The 17,675-nt window shown below is 53.6% G+C and overlaps 1 protein-coding gene across 2 annotated transcripts in view; it reads left to right on the top strand.

The window, feature by feature from the left end:
- The window catches only part of JAKMIP1 (janus kinase and microtubule interacting protein 1), a 121,860-nt gene that overhangs the window by 76,494 nt on the left and 27,691 nt on the right, over positions 1-17,675 (top strand). Inside the window, exons 9-13 of one of the 2 annotated variants that reach the window (XM_057546911.1) lie at positions 8,617-8,745; positions 9,913-10,041; positions 11,413-11,496; positions 14,559-14,621; positions 16,460-16,558. In XM_057546911.1, coding sequence (XP_057402894.1) covers positions 8,617-8,745; positions 9,913-10,041; positions 11,413-11,496; positions 14,559-14,621; positions 16,460-16,558 — 504 coding nt within the window. Of the gene's footprint in view, positions 1-8,616; positions 8,746-9,912; positions 10,042-11,412; positions 11,497-14,558; positions 14,622-16,459; positions 16,799-17,675 lie in introns of those variants that run through there. The other variant, XM_057546912.1, reaches the window with a different exon arrangement.

Here is a 17,675-nt window from a genome sequence, read left to right as displayed (position 1 = left end):
GGCTTCTGGGGACAAGACTGGTGTTGGCTGTCCCTGCCTGGGGACCCTGCTAGTTCAGCCCCGGGTGGAGGTTGCAGGAGAAGGGACCCTGAGCGGTTCCTCGGGCCCTGGCCAGGGAGGGGGACTTGCTCTGTGGAAGGTCTGATCAGGGCCTAACTGGAATCAGAGCCCCGCCATGGAGTGGCGGGTGGTAGGGGGTCAGCCCGTGCGGCCTGGCAGCAAAGAGCTGTGTCTTAGGAGAGAGCTGGGCGCATGAAGAATGGCTAAAATTAGTGCAGTTTGCTCATGCACCTTGAAATTGGGGCTGGGATCTTGGTTGAGGCTCAGAAACCGTAGCCTGGAACAGCATAAGGGTCACACCAGCTCCTAGCTGTGTGGCCTTGAATTCTGGGAACCTCGGTTTCCTGGTTCTTACAATGAACATCACATCCATGAGATTAAATGAAGCTTCTGGTTCCATGTCTGTTGTGTCGTCAGGGATCAATAAATTATAATTTCTTTTTCTCCCTTCATCTTAAATCAGTAGGTTTCTTTTGGAGGGCCTTTTAGATGCAGGTTCCCAGGCCCTGCCCCTCCACTCCCCCCACTCTAATTCACGTCACCATCTTTTAGAGAGAGACAGTCTCAGGTAGCAGTGAGGTGACATCTCGATGCCCTGTAGACAGCAGCCATCCCTCGAGGGGAGGTTGGGAAACATCAAAGCACCACCTGAGAATAGGCCCTTCCTTGGGTTCAAGCATCTGTCCTGTGGTCCCCTCTCCCAAATGGACCAGGGGTCTGCCGTCACCAGGACACACTTCACACCTGGGGAGCTTCTGATAGGTCACTCCTGGTCAGTGGCTCCTGCATCCATTCTGATAGGACACCTAGGGCCTATCCAAACTTGACCTTGTGCCTCCAAGGCCAAGCCTGCGGCCTGGTGGAGGGAAGGACCAGGGCGCCAGCAGCTGCTCTGGCACAGAAGCCAGGCTGCCATACCGTAGCCTGGCTGGATGCCAGGCACTTTCCATCATGTGAATACGTTTCCCATTTTTAAGTAGCCATAGGAATCCTTTTTCCCCTTTCTGGCTGTTTCCACTTGACTTTGTTCCTGTACAGCCCTTCCCCGTGGCTCTGTCATCAGCTTCTGAGTGTCGAGAGGGCTGGATCCTGCCTCGTTCGTCCAGTTATGAGCAGCTCCCAGCACAGCACCCGGCCCACACAGTGGGGCTCGATCACGTTGACTCAGTGAGCTATTCTTCCTTTCAGTCCTGCTGGTCTGTGAGGCTCCCCGCGTGGCAACGTGCAGCCGAGGGCTTTCGCTGGGTGTTTCATTCCCTGGAAGGGACAAGGGCTTGTCCCTTCCAGGCTGGGCAGCACCCCTGTCGCTTGTTCCCTCCGCCATAACCTGGTCAGGCAGGTGGCTGAGCTCTACATCAGGAGTACATGAGGCCGCCAGGAGCTGCTCCAGGTGCCGCCTACTGGGTTTTTGGGGCCGTTTGGTAAAGGACTCGGGAAAAGATTTGGGTCCTGGAGATAAAACATGGGGACGATTTTGAAGGCGCAGGGCAGCTGAGTAGCTAGCCGCACACGTAGTCTGCACTGTCCCGACCTGGGGCAGCTTTGCAGGTTGCTGGGCAATGGAGGGAGGAGAGAAAGCAGAGCTGGGGGCCTGACCTGGCTGCAGAGCCTGCCCAGAGCACCTCATCCCGCATAGCAACACCCATGGGGACATCCAGGCTGTACCCGAAGACTTTGGCATAGACAGGAAGTGATGGTGGTTCTAGGCAATGTATTCTAGCAGGGCAGGAAACCCCAACACTGGGAGTGAGCATGGGGGTGAGACTCAGTCTTCGGAGAGGAGCCAGCTGGAAGGCGGGTCTGCAGCTCCTGGCCTCCTGCCTGGCGTTAGGAGGGGACCCCAGACCCAGTGCTGAGGGGCTTGAGGCAAAGCTCCCTGATTCCAGACCCTCCCCTCTAGGCCTCTGCTTCCTCGTCTGTCTCCACCACCTTCCTTTGGGCCCTCGTCTGCTGTCCTGGGGTTATTGCCACAGCTCCCTGGCTGCTCCCCTGCTTCCAGCATCTTCCTCCCCCGAGAGCTGTCAGAACGATCTTTTTACGGCGCAAGTCTGACCCTGCCACCTTCTTCTTAGAAACCCTCCATGGTTCCCCATTTCTTCTGGGACCTGGTCCCGCTTGCCTCCTGCCCAAGGCCTGCGGTGGCTCGTGTCCACAGTGGGCTAGGTGGTGAAGGCCAAGGCGGTGCAGCTCTCAGCCCTTCCCATCCCCCACCTCTCTCGCCCCTGCTCCACCATCCGTGGCGCATCTGCCTTGGGCCCAGCACAGCGTCAGGTGATGGGTGCAGAGGGGTGCCTCCGCTCTTGAGGAGCTTCCAGCAAAAGTGGGTCTAAGTAGGTCCAGGAGGCAGCCCCACTAGACGCGTGTCATGGTGTCCACAGAGCCAGGAATCCGCTTGCAAGGCAAAGGTTGTCTTTCGTTTTTCTTGAGGGTTCACGTGTAGAGCAGCTCGGAGAGAAATCGGTCTTCAGGCTTATCGCAGAACTCAACAGTTTGCAGATGACTTGATTTCTAGGATTATCTCCCTCTTCCCCATTAGCCAAGATTTTTTCTGTTGCTAGCGTCAAAAACTCAAAGTCATTTAAACAAAGAAAAATATTTATATAACTGAGAAGTTTAGACTGGTTTCAGGCACGGCTGGATCCAGGTGCTCACACGATATTGCCAGGTACCTGTCTATCTCCATCTTTCAAGTGTACTTCCCTCTGGGCTGGCCTCTTTCTCGAGCAGGCTCTCCCATGTGGGGGCCCAAACAGCTTTAGCAGCTTCAGGCTGGCATTATACCTGTCTCGCAACCTTTGTGGTCAGAGGATGTCTCTCCTCAGTGGTTCCAGCAAAAGTGCCAGGGCTGGTGCTCCTTAGCTCAGCCTGGTCACAGGCCCATGCCTGAACCAGTCCCAGCTCTGCCTGGGTGGCAGCTCATTTGGAAAGATGACTTAAAGACTTAGCACTAAGTTGCCTAGTATGACATGGTCACACAGCTCATACCATGGCTACTTTGAAAGGAGCAGAGTATCACACGGTATTGAAGTTAAAATACGTATGAACTTGGCTATGTATATTTTTTCTTTTGTGAATTAATGTTGCTTTACTACCTTTTTTTTTTTTTTTTTTAAAGGATTTTCTTATTTATTTATTTATTTATTTATTTTTGGCTGTGTTGGGTCTTCGGTTCGTGCGAGGGCTTTCTCCAGTTGCGGCAAGCGGGGGCCACTCTTCATCGCGGTGCGGGGACCGCTCTTCATCGCGGTGCGCGGGCCTTTCTCTATCGCGGCCCCTCCCGTCGCGGGGCACAGGCTCCAGACGCGCAGGCTCAGCAATTGTGGCTCACGGGCCCAGCTGCTCCGCGGCATGTGGGATCTTCCCAGACCAGGGCTCGAACCCGTGTCCCCTGCATTAGCAGGCAGATTCTCAACCACTGCGCCACCAGGGAAGCCCGCTTTGCTACCTTTTAATGTTGCTTTACTACCTTTCAAATTACAGAATTTTTACTTTTTATTGGTAAAATATGCCCTTTTTAAAACCCTCCACTAGGAGGGTTTTTTTCTTTTGATCTTATGCCTAGAGAAGCTTCTGCAAGAAACACGAGGCCCTTGTAGGTGCCACACGGGTGGGAAACTGAAGACTTCTCTAGTTGCACTTTTTCTGTTGGATGATAGTTTGTTTCGGTTCGTATAAATGATAAAAACAAATACTTACAGAAGAATTGCTGAGAACCCATGAGTTTAACTAGTCCGGGGCTCGTACAGGGTGGACGGGGATCAACAGAGAAATTTCCCAAGCCTCCCCGTTTTGGGCTCTGGTCCTGAAGAAGCCTCTCTCGGCTTCACGGTTGCTAGCGCTCTTGCCGGGGGCCCTTGCGATCATCCAGGGACCCGGGCCCATGGGATGGCCCCGACAGCAGGGCGGCTCAGGGAACCTGGGGTCTGGGAGGAAAGCCCCCAGAGAAAAAGCCAGCCTGGAGGCCGTCCTCTGTGACTGACACGCCCAGGCCCGGCCCCTGGAAACCAGCTCCCCTCAGCCCACGGATCTGCCCCAGAGCTGGCATCCCTTTTAATAAAGGTGCATCTTCCAGAGTATCTTCATTCTCAGAACTCTGCAGCAGAGAAGGAAGACAGTGGGCTTGTGTGGTCGAGGGAAGGAGAATGCTCTGGGGAAGAATTGGTGCTTCCTCCTAGGACTTGAGAGAGGCCTGGAAATTGATGGCAATGATGTGGCTTTCGGTTCCCTCGACACACATGGGCTAGCGGGTCCTGCAGCCCCTCCCCGCCATGGAGTATATCCTCTTTGTGCTATACTTCTCCTTTTTCCTCTGTCTCTGTGCCCTGGTGTGCCTGTACTTTTCTGGCTGCCAGGAGATGACCTATAAGCATGAAGGTAAGTGGCCGGCTTTGGGGGATTGGTTGTGGCCATGTGAAAGTAAGTGGCTATGATTGGGGAGCTCCTTCCTATGACCACAATTGTTGGGAATGACACAGATGAGGAGAGAGGAGGCTGAGAGAGGCTGGAGTCAGTTGAGAGGTTGTTTATTTGGGGGGTGCCTCCCCTTTTCCTCTCCATCCCATGTGATCTGCTAAGAATGAGCGTCTATTCAGCATGTAAATGGAGAAGAAATGTTTATTTTTCTGTCATTTTTTTGCCCAAACTGCATTTCAAGCATTTGGATTAGTTAGTAAAAAGGTGACAGCAAGGCAAGACTTTGGTGGTAAAGAAAATAGAAGTCTGGAGGAGTGGGCCCCTTCTATATAGAAAATGCACTTGGAATGGGCAAAGATGGAAATTTTATGCTCCTGAAGTATCTTTTCTTAAGAAATTCCCAGGGAATCTTTGAACGATGGAGGCTCCAAAAAATCGACGGTTTCTTTCATGCTTGACTTTTTTTAAAAGCCCATTATGAGCCGAGCATTTGAGGAAACAGCATTTGCAGGTGATTTTCCTCTCATTCCTTGGAGACTGGTGTGTTATTTTGCGTATACGAAAATGCAGTGGAAGGCAGGGTTGCTTCGTCTCCAAGAAGACAGCCACCAGATTTTCACTTGAAACATTAAAATGTCTTTTTCCATCTTGTTTTTTTATTAATAAAGGCATAAATATACATAGTACATTCTGGCTTCCCATATAATACAGTCACTTAAAAAAACTAACCCTCGGAGGAAACAAACTAACCTCACCCACATGTTATACAAGGTGGGGCTCGGGTCATAGTCAGCTCACTGCTGCCCTGGAAATTGTGTGTGCTGTGTATTTGTGGATTCGTCTCCTTTCTGATTATAGGGGTATAATTTGAATGTCCTTTTGTGTTTGATCCCCACCCTCAGAGCTGCTTCCTCCTTGCCTCACTGCAGCATGCTTCCTAGGGTTCTTGGTCTCTGGGGCCACATGATACTTCAGGGGTCTGGGCAGGTCTGCTTTAAATGCACGGCTGCAGCGTCTGTAGTTAATACACTGTATTAGGGCTCAGTAATTGAGTACTTAACTCGCAGTCCCGCAAGTTTTCGAACAGCAGGTTATCCTAGGTAATGGAACATTGAGTCATCGCCTCCCAGAATGGCCCATGACGCCTGCAGTGAGTGACCACCACGCAGCATTGCATCCTGGTCGTGCAGAGACTGTGAGGCTTGACGTTTCCTGGGGCTCCATCGGTGTGCCAGGCAGGGCCCTCCCCGCATCACGGCTCACTGCCACTCAACACAACAGGCCTGTCCCCAGAGGCCTAGCAGTTAGCAGTGTTTACAAGAAATGAGGTCAGCTGAGTGGCTGCCCAGAAAAATAAGGAGCCTGGGGCTCAGGTGAGCTGCGTGTGCGCAGAGGAGCTGAGCGCTGTAAATGCATCCGCCATCAGATGTCATAGCCACAGCTCCCCGGAGATGGAACATCTGGAACATCGTTGACACTTGAACTCAGGTGGGGTTTCTCAACCCAGGGGCAGGGGGGATTTGAGTGTAGGTTTGTCTCCTCCAACCTCCCCTCAGAAAGGAGCCTAATAGGGCCTCACATTCCTACCTGGTGGACGCACCTGGGGTGCACAGTCAGGTGGAGGCCCAGCTGATGCTGGATGCATGAATGAGGGAAGGGAGGTCACGTGCAAACCCGACACTATTTGTGGGTAAACAAGTTTGTTTGGCATTGAGTTCATTGCAGATACTCATTGAACAACCGGTATTTCTTGAGTGTGTCAGGTCCTGGGCTACAGTGGGGAACAGAAGAGCCCAAATCCTCGCCCTCATGGAGCAAAATCCCTGTCCTCATAGGGCTTATATTCTAGAGGAGAAAGACAGCAAATAAACACATAAGCAAAATATGTCTTATGTTAGGTAGTGATGAGCACTGTGGAGAAAAATAAAGGAAGGAGAACAGAGGCTGGGGTGGGGATAGGTTAGTCAGGACTTTGATGTGGTGGTCAGGGAGGTCTTTTTTAATGTTACATTTGTGCAAAGACTTGAGGGAAGGGAGGGAGAGAGCCTTGTGCGTTCTGGCGAAGAGCGTCTAGGCAGTGCAAAGGCCCTGGAGCAGGCATGTGGAAGGTGCAGGGTGTGCTTGGCAGTGTGGCTGGAGCCCAGTGGTGAAGGGGATGAGGCCAGAGCAGAGTAGGAGGCGGGTCCTGCAGGGCCTGTGGACTGCAGTGTGGATGTTGGCTTTTACTGAGGTGTGGTGCAGAGCCAGTGGGCTTTGAGCAAAGGACCAACACGACCTGACTCTTGTTTCAAAATAGTTCATCTGACCACCAGGTTATGGGACAAGGGCAGGAGCCGGACGGACAGTAGGAGTCAGTTTTTAAAATTTCAGTGAGAGATGATGGTGGCTTGGGCCAGGAGGGAGGCGCTGGTTCCTGGAGGATTGGATTCTGGGCTGAAGATGGAGCCAACAGAATTTCTCCCAGAGGCGTGGAACATGGGGGGCGGGGCGGGGGGGGGGAACCTAGGTTTTTGGCCTGAGGAACTAAAAGTATGGAGCTGCTGGTGACAAGCATGTTAGACTGTGGGAACAGTTGGTTTGGGGGTGTCCACCAGCCACCCATGGAGCTGTTGAGATTATTTGGGATTTCACGGGGCAGTACGTGCCCCTCCTGTATTAAATAAACAAAAAGGAGCACAGGGTGAAAGCAGTTTGCAGAAACATGAATGCCAAATGCAAAGCCATTGTGGGTGACAGCGGTGGTCAGGTGCCTCCAGCAAAGCCTCATGACAGACACTAACCGTACAAGATGACACAGGAGCCCCCCTTCTTCTTCCTTCCTGATTCTGAATTATTTCCTAATCACGTTACTGATGGTGGTACCAGCCACATTTTTCTTACATCTGGGCACATGAGATTGTACAGAAGCATTAGCTCCAGCAGAGTGGGAGGTGCCCTGCGCACGTGGGGAGCGCCCTGACCCCTCCTTCTGTGTGTTGCGGGGGTGGGGGGCGGGGAGGGGGATCTGGATCTGGGGGAGCGCCCTGACCCCCCTCCCTCTGTGTGTTACGGGGTGGGGTGGGGCGCAGGTCTGGGAGGAGCCGGTTCAGATGAACGGGTAGGAGCCTGGGCTTGGCTCTGGATTTCGTTATAGTTCTTTCTTCATGGTCAAGAGCATTCATTGATTGTAAAAACAAAAGTCCCTCTCAGGGGCTATTTTGGGGAAAAAAAGTGCCAGCGTTTCTAGGACGAGGGATGTTGATCTGGTGATTGTGAGTTGACATCTGCGGCCCCAGGGGACAGAAGCTCTTTGTGGTAGGGACCAGGCCTAGTTTTGGTCTAGTTGCAGCCCCCAGGCCCAACCTAGTGTCTGACCCCTAGAAGGCGCTCAGTCAGGTGTTTGCTGAATGAATGAATGAATGAGTGAATGAAGCCCCATCTCCTGTGATATCTGGGGTGGGAGAAGTGCTGGGCAGGGTAACCGGGAGGCCAGCACACAGAGCATTTAAAATTGCCTCTGAATCTGAATACTGGGTGTATGTGGGTCTGTTACACTCTTCCTTCTCATTTTGTAAGTGTTCCAAGTTTTCCGTGACAAACAGTTAAACTAAAATTGCCTCACAGGGAACGTCTGGTGAGGACCTGGGGCCCACACTCGTCCAGCCGGAGTCCCAGGGTCCACCCGTGGACGCTCTGCCTCACCACCTTTCCCTGTGCCTGGTCTAGAGCACCACATCTCACGTGGCTCTCCCTCCCCTCCCCCTCCTCAGTACAGCAAGGATGCTGCTCACTGTTACTGCCCTGGGCACGGTGCTTGGTGGCCTCACTTTGTGCCCACAGGTGAGGTGGGGGTCCCATGTCTGTCCGATGGAGGAAGTAGCTGGCGCTCAGAAGGGCCAAGTGGCTGACTTGCAAAAGGCCATCAGCTCATGAGCCTGGAGCCAGGGTTGGGCCAGCACGCTCTACGGCAACCCTCCACCCTCTGATCACCTTTGGCTCCCCCTTTCTCCCCCGGCAATCACAGACAGACCCTACCACCCACCTCCTGGGATGCCCTGTTGGCCCAGATGCCCATCGTAGCCCCCTCTGCCCCGGGGAACACGGGATGGATGATCCAGGTGATTCTGAGTCCCCTCCTCATGTCATGCAAATTGCCTTTTACAGAAGCATGTTGTGGAAACATTTTTTGGATTTGACGAGGAGTCTGTGGACTCGGAAACATTGTCAGAGACGTCCTGCAACACAGACAGGACGGACAGGGCTCCGGCCACGCCCGAGGAGGACTTGGACGACGTAAGCGGCCCTCACCCTGGGGGTGCTTGTAGGGCGCCTCGCGCCTCTGGCCGCTGCAGGCATCGCTCCCTCGCTGTGAGGCGTGAACCCTGCAGGACCTGTGTGATCACAGCCCAGCGTCCAGGAAACGTGGTCCCCACTTCCACAGGTTCCGAGCATGGTGATGGGGGCGCTGGCAGCACGTGGGGACCCCTTGCTTCCCCAGCACGGCTCTCACACAGGAGATCTGTGGCCACTGCGTTGTTGCTTACCCTTTGTCATTAAAACCGCCGAGTGGCGGTCTGTTCCTCATCCCCCTGGGCTCACACACGCACATGCGTGCACACACACAGACACACACACCACCCATATATATGAAGATGGCATATCATTGTAGGAGAGGACCCAAGCAGCACTGGGAAGGGTAAAGAACAGAGTGAAAGCCACCTGGAGCCTCTCATCGTGGCTCAGCGCCCTCACGCTTTCCTGACCCTCCATCTGTGCCCAGCCGCGTCCGTGACCGCGGCTCTGGGGAGCCGGAGCCACGAAGGAGGGAAGGGCAGCTTCACTGTCCCCCGCCTGGTGGCATTCACTCAGGAAACCCCATGAAACATGATCACGTCAGACACGCGCTTTTTGATTTGCTCTTTTCACCAAGAATGTGTAACAGGCCTCTCTCGGCACCAAACACCGTGTTGCACATCACCCTCTGTCACGAGCACATCCTCACGCACCTGCATGTGCATCCAAGCTAACAGGCCCCGATGAGAGGGGTTACACGGATTCCAGTTTCTCACAACTGCAGCGATGCCCTTTGAGTGGTGGTTTCCTTAGGAGAAACTCCCAGAATGAGGAGGGCTCCTCGTGCTGGGTGGGAGGGGCGCCCTTTACAACGTAGATGCTCACCCGTGCAGTCGGGGCGGGCTCACCCTTGCTCGCCTGCACATGACTCAGTGATTCCCGGGGTTCAGGGAGCTCCTGGGAAAGGCCCTGACGGCAGAGAAGGTGTCTTCTCCCCGAGCCCTTCACTCCAGAGTTCCAGTTAGGTCGTGGCAGTGACCGGGTCATTATGTAACTGTTGGCAGCAGTCGTGAGAGCTGGACATGCGCTTTGCCTGACTTGACCCTGGCACCGCAGGTCACGTCAAGTCACGCACTTCCTCGTGCTTTTCTTTTCCATGATGTTAAGACTACAACCCGAGAAGAGGCTGACCTGAGGTTCTGCCAGCTGACCAGGGAGTACCAGGCCCTGCAGCGAGCCTACGCCCTGCTTCAGGAGCAGGTGGGGGGGACGCTGGACGCCGAGCGAGAGGCCCGGGTAGGTGCGGCGGGCGGGGCGGCGAGCGGCTGGGCAGAGGCCGGGTGGCTCGTGCCCTTTCCGGCATCGGGATTCCTCAGGGGTGCTGAGCGGGGATGGGGACACCTAACAGCCTCCGCCATGGCAACATTCCAGTGTTTAGCAAACCAGACGGGAACTATCTGCCCATCCTCAGTATGACAGTGGAACTCGCCGAAGAAGCGCTGCCGTCTCACACGTGTCGTGTGCGCCGTCCATTGGCAAGAATGGTTTCAGAATTTAAGACTCAATGATGAAATCAGGCTCACTGTTAAACAGACTTCCCTCCCTCCTGGCTGAGGAGCCCTCAAGAATGTCCATAAGGAGCCCAGGCAGAGACGGTTGGGGTGTCCCAGCCCACACGGTGCTCTGCTGGACACCCAGGTTGGCCACGCCAGCCTTCGTGCTGGGCTGAGCTCTGCCTTCTAGTAACGTCCACTCACTGGCCATCACCCCACCTTCAGGAGTCACACAGACCAGGGTCTGCTGGCCATTCCTTCTGAAGGCGAGGGGGACTCCCAGGGAGCACACCCGCTGGGGCAACGTTTCACCCCAGCACGTCCCCGTTTCATTCCCACAACAGCCCCGTGAGGTGGGAGGTGGCAAGTGAGGCTGGCAGAAGGAAGCTTCTAGTGCTACAGTAGCATTCTGCCTGTAACCGATAGATTGGAGGAGGTATACTGCCGGAAGTGGTTTGGGCTGAATCGTGGTTTTCATTAAAAATTTCATCTACTTGCAGTATTTAAAAGTCAGGAGGTTTCACATAGAAATCCCAATTCCTGGCTTCTCTCAAGAGCTCAGAACACCTGGCAGAACGGGGCTTCCCGTTCCACGTAGTCCCATTTGGCCACAACCACTGAGTGGCAGTCCCCCTGAGATGGGACATGTGCCTCCGGTTTGCCACAGTCCCCACCACTCCCTATTACCCCACACCCAGTTGGCTCCCTTCTTTATAGTACCTGCCTGGTCCTTGGGGTATTTTAGAAGTCAGCCCTTGTTCTAGGTGGCAAAGGCCCACGAGATGGGCTAAGCAAGCGTGAAAGTGTTGCTGGCATTCGTGATGCAGCCACTGCACTTGGTCAGCTGGGCTGGGACCTGACGTGAGTGAAGAAACTGGCCCCTTCTCCAGTCTGCAGACATTTCTAAACTGAGGGGGTAGCACTGATGGCCTCTCAAGGCCTTGCAGTTCTTACATACGTCATACCTGTAGGTGACAGAGGAAACAGGCCAGTTTGCACGTGTGCTCCTAAAAAATGACCCGTGTCTTAGGACTGGATCCTGCAGTCTGGTCCTTTCCACTCTCCTGTCACCATCCAGGGTGACGTGCTCACTTCCTGGTCTTTTTCATTCCAGACTCGGGAACAGCTCCAAGCTGATCTGCTGAGGTGTCAGGCCAAAATCGAAGATCTGGAGAAGTTACTGGTTGAGAAGGGACAGGTGAGCAGAAATGGTCACGTGCTCTGTGGCTGTTTACATTTCTGTTCCCTTGGTGGTGTCCCTGGGGCCTTGGTGCCAAGGGGACTATTCTGTGGATCTGCATCGTTCATGCGGAGACAAGAGAAAAAAACACTAGCAGAGCCCAGGCGAGAATATCCCAGCTCACATGCCTCTTTACCGAGTTTTTAAAAATCAGACACATTATGAGATCCTGACTTGGCTTTTTCTTTGTTTGTTTGTCAAATGCGCAAGAATAGGAGACAATTCCAAAAGTAAAGTGGTCACCAAAATCTTTTCTGACTTGAATCTGGAAGAAAAGCTGGCATTGCCTATAAAGATTCAGTTGTGGAAAAGAACTGGTACCTGCAGCTATCTCTGAGTGATGGCAGGCAGAGGCGGCCTTGGGATTCCATGCTGTGACTGCCACATAAGGATCTGGGCTCCGAGCTTCTCAGATTAGAGTCACCTCCGTTTGCGCTTTCTCTGAATTTGGTTAGGCCTGAATTCTCTGAATTTGAATTCATTGCATATGTTGACAGCAGGACACAGTAGAGAGGCAAAACCTGGGCCCAGACCCATCCCCTGGGGTGGGGGGACCCTGAGGGGCTCTGGGTGGAGGTCCAGCCTCTCAGAGGGTAGCATCTAAAAGCAACACCAACCCGGGGGTCAGTATGGGTGGGCCGTGCTCTCCACGTCAGAAGGCTCTCTGTGGACAGAGATAACCGGGGCTTCTCAGTGGCTTACCACAGGGTTTCTGTCCTGCTTGACGTGCTGCCTGTCCTCCTGTAGGCAGAGGGTCTCCGCTCCATGTGGTCACTCAGGGATCCAGCACTGGAGGCAGTGCCATCTTGTACTGGCCTATCCACAGCACATCCTCCTCAACAGGGGCCAGGAGAGGCTGTTCAACGCCTCAGCCTAAACAGGCACGTTTCCTGCCTCTTGTGAGGGTGCCAAGGAGTGTGTGGGCAGGTGGAGCGTGTGGTGGCACCACTGCCCCAACCCCAGGGCAGGAGGTGACCTGAGGGGGTCTGGCACGGGCTACTAGAGGCCCTACGGTGGGACACAGGGAGTGGGGAGGTGGGTGTAAGGGAAGGGGTTGTAAGAGGCTCCAGGAGGGTTAACGGGGGCTCAGGAAGAGCTACAGGGCAGATGGCTTAGAACTGACTCTGGTGTCCAGTCAGTGGGACGAGGGCTCAGGTTGTGACTGAGATTCAAACGGAGGCAGCTGGCTGGTAACCAGAACTCAAGCCTGCACAGAGCAGTTCACCGCGGCAGCATTTATGCAGGACTGACTGGGCACAGGGTAGCAGCAGCCGGCCCTCGGGAGCTGGTCACGTAACCATGGTCCAGAATCCTCCGCGGAGGCAGGAGTGCAGTGCAGGGCACTCGCTGCAGCAAACCCACCACATTCCAGCCCCACCACTGACCTGTTGCACAGCCTTGGGCAAGTTATGTGGTCTCTTGTGCCTCAGGTTCCTCATCTTTAAAATGGGGCTAATAATAATACTTAACACATAGGGGAAGTTGGGTAAGGAGACTCAGTAGCAGCCTGGGCGGAGTCCAGGCGAGAGATGAAGCTGTTTTCAGACTCCTAACCTGCCGTTGACCTCAGCTTCCCTCTTCCAGGCTGAGCTCACAGGTTGTACCTTACCTGACCACAGTCTACGAATAAGTTAACCTCCTACCTGAGGGTGCTAGGCCCTGTTTGTGGGCCCGCTCTGCCCTCAGTTCCTGCTAAATGAAGAGGCCAATTTGGGACAGAGCACATGGCCATTCATTTGGTGAGCACTTACCAGAGCCCTTGCCCTGCGCCAGGCTCTGTGCTTGGTGTGTGGGATAACGTATCAGTTAGCTATCGCCGCCTAAAAAATCACCCCAAAACTTAGTTGTTTACAATAACAAAAATTGTATTTGGCTACAGTTTTATGGGTCAGCAGTTTGGGTTGGGCTCAGCTGGTGGTTCTGCTGCTGGTCTCACCTGGGGTCATTCTAGAGGCTTCATTGTTGGTAGATCGATTGGGGATAGATGGCCCCAAGTGGCCTGTCTGTCCTGTCTTTGCATTGGTGCCAGCTGTTGGCCAGATTCTTATGGTTTCTCATCCTTAAGGAAGCTACCCTGGCTCCTTTACCTGGTGGTCTGGGGGCAGGAAGAAAAGGCAGGCCCCAAAGCACAAGTACATGCCACGCCTCTGCCTGCGTCACATTCACTAATATCCCAGTCGCCAAAGCATGCTGCAGGCACGCCCAGCCTCAAGGTCGCAGGAAGAGATGCATCTCTCCACGGAAGGAGCTGCAGAGTCACGTTGCAAAGGGGCACAGAGATGGGAGGGACGTTGCCAACAACCTCCCACAGGAAAAAAGATGAATGGAACTGGCTCTGTCCTCACAGGGACTCAGCCTCGTGGGACCTACACGTGTGTCAACCCAGGGACGGCACAGGGTGATAATGTTGGGTAGAAGGAAGGGAGGAAGAAAGTTCCCTTGTGTACTCCTTCATCCATCCCCTGGCGTTTATTGAGCACTGGCTGTGTGCCAAGCACCATGCTAGGCACTCAGGATGCTGGTGTAAAGACAGACTTAGTGCCTTGTGCTCCTGGAACTTTCTGGACAGGACTTGTCCAGGCAAAGAGACATGGTTAGGGCATCACGGGCAGAGGGTCTAGGATGAGCAGAAATGTGTTACCGTAACGACTCCAGGTGTGTTGAGCGTGGGCAGACCCTTGGGGCGCGGCCTGGACGCTGGCCCGCGGGCCGCAGAGAACAAGCCAGGGGAGGGTCTGTTGGGGCCGGCTCAGTCGCGTGCAGGTGCCTTTCTGTCAGTGAAACAGACGAGCTCCCTGTGCTTCAAGGCACGTGAGAGGTGGAGGAGGGATGCACCACAGAGCTGCTGGTTCTCTTTTTCAGGTTTTGAGGGATGATGCGATCGTTCTAGCTGCTGCCCTTTTCTCTGGCGTTTTCATAGGAAGTTTCCTATGAAGTGACCTTTCCCACTGCCGCTTTATTTGTTATTTAATTGTCTGTTTGCTTCAATGAGTATGAACATATTTAGTACTTTTCCTTAGGATTCCAAATGGGTTGAAGAGAAGCAGCTGCTCATCAGAACAAACCAAGACTTGCTGGAAAAGGTATGTGGCACAAACACCCTGACCCCCGCCGCAGGGGATCATGGAGTCCCCGTGGACTTCAGAGGCCTGCTCTGGCCGCGGGAGTCTGACCCACGCCCCTCCTGGGGGCTCCCGGCCTCTGGTCCTGGCTCTGTCCTCTGGGGCGGGGTCCACGGAGCTGGTTTAGAGCACCCTGCAGACATGATGGGGGCCGCCCATCCTTCTGACGCTGGGCTTCCAGGCCACCTCTGCCATTGCCTTGGGTTCCAGGCCTCCTCCCCTGCCTGCTCCCCGTGCAGGGGCCTGAGGCACTGGTTGGTGAGCAGGCCCTCGGCGGTCATGGTCCAGTTCATGCACCGGAGGCCGTGGCGCTGGCAGAGCTGAGCCTGGCCTTCCCTCTCTGGTCATGGAACTTTCTGGTCAAGGAACTTGCCAGAGCTCTCTCAAGGAGTCAGCTTGGTGAGTAGATCTATAGCCTTGGGACAAGACCTTAGCTTTATTTTTTCTTATTTGTGAACAATTAGTGATTTTTTTTTTTTAAGTAAATTTACTGAGTCATGCAACCATCCCCACAATGCCATTTTTATCTCTTTTAAAAATTTTTGGCTGTGCTGCACGGCATGCAGGATCTTAGTTCCCCAACCAGGGATCAAACCCGTGCCCCCTGTAATGGAAGTGTGGATTCTTAACCACTGGACCGCCGGGGAAGTCCCGCCACCATGCAATTTTTAGAACATTTTCAGCCTCCCGTAAAGATCCCTCGTGCTCATTTGTAGTCACTCCCCATCTCTCACCCTGCAGTCCCTGGCAACCTATTTTCTGTCCCGATAGATTTGCTTGTTCTGCGCCTCCCGTACTAGTGGAATTGGACCTGGGTTAGGCCGTAGCTTCTGAGCATCCTAGAATGCCCCAACTGGACGAGCCCAGCCTTGCCCCCTTGGGTGGGGGGCCGTGGCCCTGTCCCAGCTCTGCACTGGCCCACTGTGTGGCCATTCATTGTCCCGTGTCTCTCCACAGCATCTGGAGCATTGGGACAGGACTGGTATTGTCCTGCGAGGCAGCCCCGTGCGTTGGGAGAGATTTTGTATCCTTGGTCCTGCTCGCTATATTCTGGGAGGCACGGAAAGCTCTCACACTGTTTTGAAATGTCTCCCGCGGGTGGGGCGGTACCACCCCAGTAGAGACAGGAGGGAGTAAAGGTGACCGTGACCCACCGGGGCCCTCATTTCCATGCATTGTCTTAGTCTCACCGCAGGCAGCCTAGCGGGGGGCTGCTGTTTGCCTCTAAGGTACCGACAGCTACGTAGCTGGCCCAAGGTCTCCCAGGGGTGTTGGGACCCAGGCCGGCCCCTTCCCAGACTGTGCTTTGGGGAGACCTGCTACCATTCGGGCTCGTCATAGGAGCCCTCTGGGGAGTACAGGGTGCCTTCCTGCTGCAACTGGCTGGACTCTGGGTGGGCTGACTGGGGGGCTGGGTCGGAGAGAACTCAGACAAGCTCGGGGATCACTCTTGCTTCCCCTGCGACTGACCTTGGGGAAGGGACTTAATTGCTCCATGCCTCAGTTTCCCCACCATTCGTGTATTCAGCAAATATCTGGCCCCCATGCCGGGCCAGGCTCGGGGCCGCAGGGGCGCAGCAGGCGCGGCCTCCGTCTGTGCCATCCCCAGCTCCCGGAGCAGAAAAGGCCTGCCTCACCCACTCGCTGAAAGCCTCCCCTTCCCACCCTGCCCCTGGTGACAGCCCCTGTGTCCTCAGGCCAACACCGAGGGGGTCTGTGATCGGGGGACACATTCTCACGGCCCCTGGTGAGAGACAGTGGTTCTCCCACCCGTTAACCCACAGGTGTTTCTGCTCTAGATTTACAGGCTGGAAATGGAAGAGAACCAGCTGAAGAACGAAATGCAAGATGCAAAGGATCAGAACGAGCTGTTAGAATTCAGAGTGCTAGAACTCGAAGTAAGAGACTCTATCTGTTGTAAACTCTCAAACGGAGCAGACATTCTCTTTGAGCCCAAACTGAAATTCATGTAAAGTCCCAGATGTTTTCAAGCATGTGTAAGGGGACGTGTGACACTTGTTTTCTTTTCTTTTTTTTTTAAATCTGTATGTTCAGAATAATTTCACTGCCTTAATATGTTCTGGAGAGAATGCTCACCGAAGTCTTTGGACATGTACCAGAGCTAATATATTTATTGCCTATGGCTTGTTTTTGCACTTAATAAAATAATTTGTTTTTGCAATATTTTGCCTTTTTTATTTGTGTTTCATTTCCATAACTACTTCCTTCTTGCATGCATAGTCACCTGGTATGCATTCTGCAAACCCGGACAGAAGCACTGTTGCAATTAATAACACACCTTTTTAAGTGACCTTGCATGCATGAATCTCACCTTTTGAGAGAGCGGGGTCTGACCTGGCCCACCGCTGACTCTATACTGTGTTTACTACTAGTTTGGCCCATTTTCTATTTGCCAAGGTAAACACAAGGTAAGTAAACAGGGTGAAAGGAGGTATTTGCATAGGTGGTTGAGAAAGCTTATAACGTTGTTCCAACTCCTTGATGTAGTGAATACAGACGTTGCAAGCAGTATTGGACTAACACAATTGTTGTTTGTAACTCAAACGGCAACTCAGAACGACTCTTTAGCGTGAAGAGAGATTGAATGTTGTTCACAGGTAGAAATCGTGTCCCAAACCTTCAGTGACTTCCCAAATACACGGAGTTGGATCCAGTGTGAGGGATATTGATGGGATTATTGCTTCCAACTGGAACCTTGCCTCGGGTGTGTTACTGTATTGCCTTGCTACCACTTCATACTCCTTTTTTGTTTGTTTCCATTTAAAACTCATCGACCTGTGAGACATCACCTGAGTTTGTGACTTGTTTTCTCTAAGCATCTGTGGTGACACGGCTCTGCTCTCCCTCCACTGAAGCCTTTGCATGTCCAGAACCCTCAGTAAAAGCGAGCTCCTTGGCAATGTTGGTGTTTCTCTGATTTTGTTTTCTCCTCCCGGCCTCAGTTAAAATTCTGCTTGCCCTGGAACTTCCCATCTTGTTCTTTGTTGTGCTGAC

The sequence above is a fragment of the Balaenoptera acutorostrata genome, chromosome 5, assembly GCF_949987535.1.
Source record: "Balaenoptera acutorostrata chromosome 5, mBalAcu1.1, whole genome shotgun sequence".
NCBI lineage: Eukaryota > Metazoa > Chordata > Mammalia > Artiodactyla > Balaenopteridae > Balaenoptera > Balaenoptera acutorostrata.
The sequence above is the reverse complement of the archived record's forward strand: the minus strand, read 5'-3'. Positions and strand labels throughout refer to the sequence as shown.